Source organism: Ylistrum balloti, unplaced genomic scaffold (genome assembly GCF_031769215.1).
Source record: "Ylistrum balloti isolate Yb309-2 unplaced genomic scaffold, AGI_CSIRO_Ybal_v1 Utg370186, whole genome shotgun sequence".
NCBI lineage: Eukaryota > Metazoa > Mollusca > Bivalvia > Pectinida > Pectinidae > Ylistrum > Ylistrum balloti.
This window is the reverse complement of record NW_026782169.1, coordinates 345,001-357,593: the sequence shown is the minus strand read 5'-3', so window position 1 is coordinate 357,593 and position 12,593 is coordinate 345,001. Positions and strand designations below refer to the sequence as shown.

At 34.2% G+C, this 12,593-nt stretch overlaps 1 protein-coding gene across 1 annotated transcript; it reads left to right on the top strand.

Moving 5' to 3' along the window:
• Positions 1-335: 335 nt before the first annotated feature.
• On the top strand, positions 336-8,886 carry LOC132551203 (protein dissatisfaction-like). Its single transcript, XM_060215314.1, has 3 exons — positions 336-653; positions 2,351-3,546; positions 6,705-8,886. The coding sequence occupies exons 2-3, from the start codon at positions 2,355-2,357 to the stop codon at positions 6,944-6,946; spliced, it is 1,434 nt and encodes a 477-aa protein (XP_060071297.1). The 5' UTR covers positions 336-653; positions 2,351-2,354; the 3' UTR covers positions 6,947-8,886.
• Positions 8,887-12,593: the final 3,707 nt, after the last annotated feature.

Sequence of the window (12,593 nt, the reverse complement as noted above, 5' to 3'; positions counted from 1 at the left end):
AGAATATAACATTCTCATCCCTTCTGTTTTTCTATAAGCGAGGTCTACTTTGTCTGTTTACTTGGCGTGCCTTCGCTGCACCAAGCGACAGTCTTCACAACAGGAAGTGGGTCGATTATGCGCACGTGGTTTTGTTTGACAACTCAAGGTCATGACGTCAGCAATCTAAATATGAATAGAAGTGCTACACCCAGTAAAACACGGCGAATTTCTGTATGAATCACCTAACAGATTCGCATTTTATTGGTGCATACCCTTTATAACACACTCCCTTTGAGTAAACAAATTTATATACATACAAGAAACCGCACAAAACCTGACTAAGAAACAATTCCCACATTCATTCGGAGCTCCTTTAGCTTCTTCTGTTGTAGATATGAAGCATTAACCTCATTGAATGAAAACTCGGAGTCAAGGTCGGCGGGTTGTATGGGGCGAGTGCACTTTGAGGTCTAAAAGGATATACTTTTCCGAGTGTCGATGGAGCGAGCAGAATACAGTCAGAGATTGACGGGGCCAGTCGTGTAGCGCCATTCAGGATATTATCACCGTTGTTTACATAAAAGGAAGTTTTATACAACCTGAACTAGAGGATATCTTAAATAGTGATATATTCAAGATATATTCACAAGGAAAATTTTATTTAACACTAGGTATGTATATATTATTTTTTCATTACATGCGATGGATGTTTATTTTGATGATGACATTGTAATGTTTATTTACATCAGTGACATTTACAGTCAATGTGAAATCAAATCCTGGTGTTTGTTTCACTATTTGATTTCAGTATTTTTTTCTGAAATTGTTTTTAACATGTCCTGTTCAAATTCTAAACATTGTTTGATAAAATTTGATTTGTTTTTTGTTCAGATATTTTATATGAATTTTGTATTGATATGTTTTAATCGAAATCTTCAAATGTTGTGATCAAAGTTAAATTAAGCCATGACATCATTGTCGTTAGTCAGATCAAACTTAATCATACCATGAAATCAATTTAATGATAATCAAAATTAGATATTTTTTGTACGGTACAGCTATACATTTATTGTACATGTGATAAGTGTTTGGTATGAAATAATGTATATAGATATACACATTTAGATATATAGATATACATATTTAGCCTCTAAGCACGTACTCCCACGAACTTCCGACATATTTCCTCTACAATATACAGGCAGTTTGAACCAATATAGTCATATCCGTATTTATGTAGTTAAATATTATATACAGATATAACCAACATATTTTTGTCATTGATCTCATTCAAGTCTTTTCTGTCCTAGATCTCATTCATCCACATATCACTAACTCAGACAAAGTGATATACATATATTCAAATATAAGTTTAAAAAGGCAATATGAAATATTAATATATAATTGTTAAACTTATTATTCATATACTGTTGCTTAATTGGTTTTTTTTATTCGGAGACAATAAGTACAGTGAACCTCTTTTCCCTGAGGTCGATATCTCTCCGAGGTGAAAGCCTCACATTGGCCCGCCATTAGCTAGAAGTACATCTGGAAATACACGTGCACTTTAAAGGGTTTTTGCTCTTGGTTGATTCCATCGAAAATGTTATATCGGCTATCGTGTCCAAGTTTATGAGTTAACATTTCATTTGTAATCCGACCCATGCGCTATATATACATACATATATATATGAAGGACTCGTATCGTGGCAAAAACTGGTTCAGTAGGTCAGTCCCATAGCACGCTTTATAAAACAGTTATGTACTTGTAGGTTTCTGTTCCCCTCTCAGCTAGGCAGATGGTGTATCATTACGCGGAGGTCAATACCTGTTTTTATCGTGCGCCTGTCGGATATTTTTAAACGTCCTTCTTCTTGTAATTTAGAAAGCCTTGACTCACCGATAAGGTTTTTTCTAGTTTGGTTTAAGTTACCTCACCCTTCCATTGTTAAATATAGAAGATTGTAACAAAGGCTTTTGATGGCCAGATGTGAAGGCAACAAAGTATTTAATAAACGGACCCCATGTCTTCATAATGAAAGTCACAGTTCGATGATATTTGAATCAATAATTACATCCAGTTTGCCTTAATTCAGCAAGAAATGAACTTATCGGTTCTTGTTTCTGTATTTTCTTTTTGGTCTTGGAAGGTGTCCTAGAAGAAAAACCAGAAACGTTTGATAATAAGATATAGCAATTTAGAATGGAAAGAGCAGCAAAAATTGAAACAAAATTTTAATTAGTTCACAACAGAGCAATTTACCATAGTTTTACAGACTGTTTAAGTGACAAAGCTTTCAACAAGAATTTTCAATCTTTTGATATTCGAGTATTTTGTAATGTATCCTTTTCTTGTTATTTCGTTTAGGGTCATGGACCTTGGACACGAGAAAGGGTCTGTCTGTACCTGTCATCCAGTGTCCTACAGTAGCAACACACTGGAGAGACTTCTTGTCCATGGACCGGAATCTTACAGTTCTTTCTACAACAATCACAGACAATCGCCAGCATATAACAAGACAAGCATGGACAACATACAGGGTTTAAGTCATGTTGGACAAAACAATAGACACAACACAACACTCCAAAGTGTTTTGTTGGGTCAGGTGCCTGCTGAATATTCTCATTTGGCTTCCACTCAAAATTCCATACGAGATGTGCTATCTCCAAATGTACCTCATCAAAGTCTCACCTCAAACAACATCTCAACTTTAAGGATTCCAAGTTTCCATGACAACGCATTGCCGTCAACTTCCCCACGTCATATTCCGTCTCCACATGTTCTGACGTCATCACCCCATTCGCCTTCACCACGTCACATCATGGCATCATCGCCTCATTGCAGACTCTCTCCTGCACATACGACGCCACCAAGGCACATGTCGTCACCATCTGAATACACTACGTCACCTCGACAGCATGTCCCATCACCCTTTTCAACCAATTCCGCCTGTTCACCATTCAACCCATCCGAATCTTGCCAACAAGAACCTATAGATCTGTCATGTAAAACCTCCAGTAATGAAGATAGTGACAGTGTTATGTCAGAATCTCCAAAATCGGATGCTGGTTCATCCCTGTTAAGGAACCTCCTTAGTATTGGCAAAAACTTGGAAATGGACGAACGTTGTCCCAATAGCAGTATGGAGTTCGATTCCTCTGCTACAACAGCCATCTCGAGCAACACACGTGTAACATTAGCCAAGAAAAACATGTTGCCGGTCAGTTCCCGTGTCTCAGACTGGTTAGTGAAAATTGTTCAGTTCTCTAAGTCCATTCCTGAATTTCAGAACTTGTCACACAATGATAAGGTTACACTGATTCTGAATTCCTGGACAAGGTTACTTTTGCTGTACATGTCGGAGAGCAACTTCCAGTTTGCAGTCACCCCAACACACAGTGGGCGAACTCCAGAAGAAGATTCACTATCCAGCACCCCGACCCCAGACACTCCTACAATGAAATCGGTGGAAAGTGTGCAAAACTTTGTTAAGAAATGTCAAAATATGAACCTAGATCAGAAAGAATATGCATTCCTACGAATGGCCGTCCTTTTCAATGCAGGTACGTTCCAATGTTATTTACAAATGTTTCAGATGCCCTCAATTTTGAGGTTTCTCCACCTTACTATCTGATTTTCAGCATGTATTTGGACCTGTTTTAATTATACATTTCCATCTTCTATGTTTAAAAATTTGAGCCATCAGTATCAGTGACTAGTCCAAGAAGGAAAATACAGCTGGATGATGCAATCCGAGTCTAACTTTTATTTTAAAATTGTATTTTAAAAGTGTTATTTTCTTGTGTGACTTTGTATAATTCGCACGCTCATATTAAAACATCAAAGCTATATTTGCTTGTAGTACACCCAACATTGATTTACAATATGGATATGCAATACTCGATGTCATACAATTGAATTAAACACAACAGCAAAGAACAGACTTAATGAAACATGATACATAATCAATATATGTAAATTGAAAGTAAACATCAAACTTATCTGAAATTACTGCGAAATTCATATTATCAGATTCACTACGTTCCTTTAATGATAGCTTGGGTATTTATTAAATATGATATAACATCAGAATGTAAACCAATACGACATCTGAATATGTGGAGAGACTTTAAATAAATGAAAATCTTGAGGAAATTATTTAACTCCAATATTTGTACCTTTTAAAGGAAATTGATACAAAAAACAATGGCCATAAAAAGCATATCAGAAATTTAAGATCAGTTGCACAACAATATCTAAAGTCAGAAAAAATGGAAATTTTAATATGATATTTGTTAAAAGGTTACAAAGAATTCAAATTAGAAACGGGCGGGCGTCCTTGAACAAACATGAATAAATCGAATTTTAAAAAAATAGACTTTAAAGGGACACTAAGGGCTACTGACTCTGGTCAAGGTTGACAGAGTGAAATTGTATTGATGGGACGCTTGAGTTCATACACGATACAGTGACCTGCCTTCCTTCTGAACAAAGAAAAAAAGCCCCACTGCTACCAAACAAAGGCAGCAGGACAGCTTTTCACGCTAGGGATTAACACACTGGGGCAGATGGTGAGGCGCAGGCTGTGTGTCATTCTAGGCCCCATCCAGGTCATCGCCCTAGTGTTCCTAGGAGTGACCTTCTGTGAAATTGACCCCTCATTAGCCTCCGTGTATCGGAACTATACACCGAGAAACACGGCTTAGGCGAGACTAAGGTCAGTTAACTTACAACGCGAAGGTGATGAAAGGCTAATATATATAGCTGTATTAATGAACGGGTTAAACCTTCATGAACTGGTTGAACGAATTTTGATATAAATTATGGATTAGATTTATACCTACAGGGTCATCAAAATATCAGACCATGATACTGTCCATTTCGAAAAACAAAAAGAAATTTTCTTGTGAAGAAATCATTAATTCGTTCATTATGTGTATCTCTACAACTTTAACCTGTTAACCTGATCAATAGGATATTGAATATATTTTTAAAAAGTGGATTGGTAAAAATTCCACACTACAGCTGTTTTCCTGTTTAGGTTCTCGGAATTTACTTAAATTTATCTGAAGCAAAAGTAAATCGGGCAGTAGTTCCTGGTATCAATTTCTCTTTATTCGTTCCCATCCTTAGTGTTTTTTTAGAGTCAGGGTCAATGATACTTGATCTTCTTTCAAGGTTCTAGTTAAATTATATGGGACGAAGCACAAGTACGTTTCTTGTGTGTTTCTATCTACCGTTTATAGGTAAAAACCAACACGAGAAGGTCACACTATCATTACTCTAGTGTTGTAGATCTATCGCATAAAAGTCGTCCTTCTATCAGGCAAAAATAATAGAACAGGCAAATAATGGTACTATTGAATATAAAGTTACAATGCATTGTAGGGTATGGAAAATACGCCCTTCGGGTTTGACGTATAAGGTCGGCTATGTCCTTGGAACGAAATTGGCATTCTGCATTCTTTACAACCGCGACCGAATACAAAGGTATTGGCTCATTGCCAATGAACTAGCGTCATTCCTCTTTGCCACCTTTTTCGCAGTAGGTGAACGAAGTAAATGGGAGTGTTCGACAGAAATTATTTAGGAATACTCTTTAAATTATTATTCTTACACCAAGTTCGTTTTTTTTAATAAATAATTTAAATTTAAAAAGGTAGCATCGGAACAGTTTTCTGCATTAGAGCTTTATCTACATCTATAAATAACTGTTGTTATCATAACAACCACATGTTTATAATGACTCGGCAAAAGTGCGTGTGTACTGGACTGTGGTCATTAGTAGTACTCGCTTGACCCGTGGCCATAGACAAAATTATGTCACTGGTCAGTGGCGAGCGTGACCGATGGTCAGTTGAACTATTTACCTCATGGCTAACAATTGTGACCTTGGTCAGTAAGGATACCGTCTATGAAATGATGAGTGTATACATTCTGTGTGCGTGTTCAGACACGGTTCTCATCTGTAAACCAAGCTCACGGTGTATAAATCCCCCAGTTCTAGCATCAGCTTTGACACGTAGTCACTTGTATATCAGAGATAGATAATATATACAAATTAGTCATGAATGGATCTAGCCCGAAGTATTCATTCATCGTACTTTAAAATACACAGTCTTTGTTTCCCGATATAAAGTTTAAACCTGGCTATCTTCCTGAGCTGATGCCAAACACACTTCAAGCCAGTTGCCTTATCACATAACGATCTTATGATTACTGTCTGATACAAGCTATTTAGCAACGCACATGCGAATTTTTTCAATGACCTTCTACCGAATTTAACACTTCCTACACTCCCTCAGTTGTTATGATAAATCTGTCTGCTCTCGAGCAGGATGTTCTATAAATAGTTAACATTCTTTGTTATATCTACGCTTAGTATAATAAACAAACTAATTAATTACATATTTAAGTAATTAGATAAAATAACGTTTGATTACAAACAGTGTTCTGGACATTGTACACACAAAATGGTTTCTAGTTAATGAGAAAATGATTTATAGTTTCATCTAATTGATCGATCTAAAGCTTTCGGGAAATTTACAATGACGTCATTGAATTGTTAAACATATTATGAGTAATCATCCATTCATATAAGAAACAAAACAATTAAACAAACAAACCAACAATCAAACAAAACAAAACAAAAGAAATATAAACATGACCAAGATTTTTTTATGAACTGTAACTGTAATGTTTGTTATGCTGTATATTACAGGTTACGTTGGACTGGACAGACCAAGTATGGTTGACCAACTGAACTCCCTGATACAGCAGCTTTTGCAAGAACACGTCCGATTGGTCCGACCCACTGACGTCATGCATTACTCTCGGTTATTGCTGCTACTCCCTGCCTTATATGGTATCAACTGTAAAATGATTGAAAACCTCTTCTGTGGACACATAAATGGAAATATGGATATGGAAGTGCTGCTTAAAGAAATGATACAAAATTTGTGATTGGATGGAAAGACAAAAACTCTGATTGGACAAACAGCCATGGTACAATATTCGTGATTGGAGGATAATCTGATAAAGACCTTTGTTTGTCTATCCATGGTTCTGAATATAGTATAGGACAAAGACGTTGTTTATGAACCATGAGAACACTTAAGAGCGAGCACAGCAGAAAAAAAACTGTGGGTGAAACGTCTCGTGAAGTTAAAGAAAGACTATCGCCATACGATACAAGTCGTCTGTAAAACGATGTATTTATCTCAGAAAGGAGGCCAAAACAAAGTTTCCATATTTACAACTTGTCCATGTTAAATAGCAAAATAGAACACCGATGACAATCCGTGCTCTTAATCCACAATGCTAAATTTATTTCATAAAATAATTCACTTTCATTTCCGTTAAATTTGTCAGGAAACCTAAAAGTCATTTTATTTATTTTATTTTATTTTGATCACGTGACTATATATATATATAAACAACCTAGTGCTGGCAACTAGCCTCATTGCCCAGTCATTCCAGTATGATATTTTCTTAAATTACCTCAGTGTGTTTTTGATTTAAATTATTACTATTTGTATTGTGCGATGTGACCATATCAAAAAACATAACAACATTCGGATCAATGTGTTTTTCAGCACCCATTCAATGCTTCATATCAAAAGTTTACAGGTGTTTTTATGCATTGTAGAATCTAAATTAAAGTTTACAAGATAAAACAAAATTTTGTTTCATAAGTTTGCGTTATAGCAATCATCCAATGCATTCAGAATCTTAACACCTAGACCACAGAAACAGTATATGTATCTTGCCATATCTGAACTTCAGTAAACATACACACAACAACATGTGTATGACAAACAACCGATAGCGAGAAAACCTAATAAGGTTAATATCGAAGTCCTCGACCTAATAAGGTAACAGCGGAAACTTTTGAATTAGTTAGGTAAAATCTAAACTCTTATATATTAGAATTAGTAGATTTGTATATTTGAATAGACTAAGTTATATTTTTCAACGTAGTTATTTATTGCTTTTATTTCGGGACTGTATTATTTTTGTTTTCTATTTTCTATCATTTTGTACATAATTTAACTCAGTGCTTGTCCAAGAAGGGTCAATATTTGTGTAAATTTGCCTAAAATTTTTTAAGAACTAAGATAACTACCAATAAAACCTATGTTTAATTATTATATATTAAAAACATTTGATAGATAATATTTTATTTATGAAAGAATTTCAAAAATGTTTGTTTTTAAACAATTCGACTTTCAATGAAATAAAAAGAAATCGATTGGTATTTCTAAGATTTTCTGCAATCCGAGATGTCCCCCTTTAGCGTGTCCAATTACTACAATCCACTATATTAGTGTGTATATGTATTGATGTACAGTCTGTCCAATATGTGGTTAATATCAAAACCACCTATACCGGTGATTTCATTTGTGACAAATATTATTATTTTGCTGTAAGTATGATCATGAACGAATGTGTCATTTAATGTATGGTTGATTGAACAAAGTATGTGGCGTCTGCGATTAACCTCCTAAAGCAATCTATCGTTTTAAATACTTAACTTTACACACACACACACAAAAAGCCAAAATATCAATAAATGAACATTAAGCTTCATCTTTCTAAGATATATTTTAAAAACCATTCACAATAACACTTTTTGAAGTAAAGCAGAAAAATAACAAATATATTAGCCATGTCTATTCATGTCTTTGAAGAAACAATTGCAAATCAATTTCTGTTGTAATATCAGGCATAATTTTTAGAGGCAAGACATCACATTCGCCAATCACTTTTATTTGGTACACTGGAAAACGAAAGGAAAGTAAGATTCGATGTCGTGCACAGTATGCTTATATATCATATTTGTAGAAATCGCATTCTATTTTATTTATTTTCATGTCAAAATAAAAGAAAGTACAGATTTATAAGATTGTCATTGTTATATTTATTTTTCTTTCAAATATTTATAGATTCATAAATATTGGGATGAGTTCAATGTATAGAGAACATTAATGACGTTGTTTAATTGATAATGTTTACAACAAGACGTTCCTAAAGATATGCGAGTACGGACTAACAACAATTGGCCTATTACTGAGTCAAATTCTTCAAAAGTAAATATGATTCTAGAAAAAAATGATCATGACAGTTTGGACTGTAAACATTAGAATCCACTACAGGAGAACAAGTCGAAACACTTCTCTGAACCTCCGATCAGAAACCAATTTTTAAACAACAAACATGGAAACGTTTGTATTTAAAGGTGTTATTCACTTGCGTGTCTTTTGTGCAACCTTTCATGAACTACATACCAGAAACCGTTTCTGCCAAAGGAGACTTGGGCATTTTTTCTGCACTACAAACCAGAAACTTTTTCTAGTGAAACAGACACCGAAATCCTTCTGAACAAGCAACCAGAAACAAGCTTTACCCGTTATCAATATCAGACCTATCTGAATTATTATGTAGATATGTCTGTGTAACATGATTACTGGTGTTATTCTGAATGACTTGTATTTGTAACATAAACAGCGGTGTGATTGTACCAAAGGCACACAAGTAAATATCATTTTTCAAAAAAATAAAATTATAAATTAGCCAGAGAAGAGCAAAATAATGAATGGAACTACACTAGCACAGCTGTTTCGTCCTTCTAGGACTCGTCAGTTATACAAAGGGCATGCAATCTGAAACCTAGCGGGCGAACGGTAACAAAATGTATATATATAAATAAAAAGGTCAGACGTATTTCTAATAGATTTCAATGGTGTTTTAGATCTACCCGATGTATTTTTTACAATGTTTGTTACCTTTATCATCATAAGCATCCGTCCCTTAACATGGAGTATTAATTAACTGTATATACGTAACATGGATCATTAATAAGAGTATTGCATAAGTTGTAATGACTGATGACGTCAACAGTTTATGCGTGGGTAGCATCGAGAATGTTACCTTGTGGACTGTGTATGTAAACACTAAGCAGACTTTGAACCTGGTGGACTGGCGTAGATATAAATATACACAGACTTATTGTAGGTATTAACCGACATACGTATGTTTGGCCCTGGAGATGACCTCTGGTCAATAATTGACCAGTACATGCCGCAGACGATACAAGTATAAACAGTTCATGTTTACAAAGCTAACTGGGTCAGCGTATTCACCTTGGAACTTTCGAGATTTATAGTACATATAATGTAGTGTACGTGAGACAACACTCATGCACATATTCTCCAACACTATGTCTTAAAAACGGGTCACATGTTATTCACTCCCGAAGGGTATACAGCAGTGTTTACCATGTACTGATAATCAGGTTAATTTATACAAAACAAAAACGTATATGAATTATTATAAACATAAACAAAAAACCAGACACTAATATTTAAAAAAGAAATCAGCATCATAACATGTTTATAACTGTAAGATATTTTGATTCAGATAACCAATTAAAAAGTAAACGCATAAAAAACTTAAGTAAATTGCAGTTTGTTAATTTTTTGCTTGTTTTTGTTTTGCTTGTTTGTTTCAAAAACATTCAGGGAGAGAAAACAGTAGTATGGTTTACTTAATGTCGTTTTCAAATTGACGACTTAGTATATGTTTTGCGTGAAGTTACTCTATGATTTCATCATCTATATATCGTGTTTATGTGCTGTAAATATACATCATCAGTATCAGGTGACCGTAGACTATATACCATACCACTAGATAGGAATCTACGTATAAACATTGTCTAAAACGTTTTGTTTTCCTAATAGGTGGAAGAACATTCTGTGTAAATTTAATCATTCCTCAGAGATTTTACACCGATGATAAATTATGACCAAAAGGAATAATACACTAAAACAACTGAAATAATAATAATAATAAATGAATATAGATTTACATTACTCAACATCCTATCAACAGCTATGGTCATTTAAGGACGGTTTCTGTTTTTTTGTTTTTGTTTTGAGAGGTTACAAAATGATAGTAAAAGCTCTCTTGCAATAGTATGGAAGTGGTTCATAATATACAACAATGAAGTATCCTACCAAAGCTCCCGACAGCACACTTTATATTGACAAAGGATGGACTTGTCTTTTATGTACCAAAATGCTGAACATAAAGCAAGGATACTTAACTACCAGTGTTAAAGATTCTGTGTGTTTGCCAGTGGATAAAACCCAAAGCTTTCTCAGATGGACAAACGATCAGATGAAGATCAAAAGTGATAAAGGGAGTGGAAGAAGACCAAAGAGCCTTAGAAACATTAATAGTATATATTCTCTGCGGGAATGAAATTGTCAATAAGTAATCGAAACGATTCTCGGGATTATGAATGTAAACACCACCATCATATAATTTCACAATACTAAAAAAATCTGTGTGAATGATGTCCATGAATAGTTTTAAAGATAATTTAGCTCAAGTTCTACAGCTAATATTTTTTGTTGTTTACTCATGTCAACATAGAAATATGCAAGGCATGGAGATAGCATGATTCTTGCTACAAACATCTTTGATGCACTTCAGCGCCCTTTTATACCAGTAATCATGACTCCGTTGTTTGACACAAGTAAGTATGTAACTTTAGCAATAGTATTTACTTATTGTAAATTTACTATATAAAATGTACCTATGTAATTTACTTTCTTTTTGAAACCATAATTTGCTTTGATTTCCTTCTCTATTTGTGTAACATTTTTTCCAAAGTTGCCTCTAAGTCATAATAATCCTAGAAGGACGAAACTGTCGTGTTATATGTTATTTATCGTTAACTGGCTTTATTGATCTAGCTTTAAGTTTGTATCAACAGGTTACTATATGTATATTTCCCCATTCACATAATTCGCGACGTCTCTCCATTAAACTTCCTATGTACTTATAGAATGATTCATATTTACGAATTAGATAAGGACGAATGCAGATAAATTCTGTTCTAAGATTGAAAAAAGAGATAATAAATATATCTATATGCATCTCCATGCAGTAGCGCTAGATGATAAATTAAAATGCATCCTGCAGATTTGTAGTTTAATAAAACATGTCTCATACGTTAATCGTGTACTTTAGTGCAAATCATGAATGCACAAAAAAAACTTTTCTGTTATGAAAAAATATCAATAAATCAATAAATCGATTAAACAACAGATGTTGCTTTCTATCGCTCAAATATTCCTAATATAGATTTAAAAGACAAGGCTGTACATGCCCGTACAGGTGAACAAAGCATTATACTGCGGCTCGAGTGAATTCCAAAGGACATGCGACCTTCGATATTAAGTGCGAATCTTGATTCCGTCATTACACCTGAAAAAGATCATACGACTGGTTGATTATGTACCTTGGGAAACCAGTTTATAATAAAGAGAATGACGTCAAAGGGACACGAAATGTACCGTGGGCGAAGGACACTTTACCTTAGCTGAAGGTTACGATGTGATTATTCTTTAAAAGGCCACATTTCATTCATTAAAATATTATACATAACGACTCTAATGTATTCTCAATCAACATATGCATTAACAAAGTATTTAAATATCTTTATATGCTTCAATAATAACCTAAACATTTTCAGTGTGTATTTCAGCATTTGTACATTGTATGTATCATAAAATATATAGATATATATATAGTTATATAAAAA

Bases quoted from the DNA above. Each gene is read 5' to 3' on its own strand.
- LOC132551203 (XM_060215314.1), top strand. From the start codon at position 2,355: ATGGACCTTGGACACGAGAAAGGGTCTGTCTGTACCTGTCATCCAGTG. The intron at 3,547-6,704 runs GTACGTTCCAAT...TGTATATTACAG, and splicing joins GGCCGTCCTTTTCAATGCAG to GTTACGTTGGACTGGACAGA.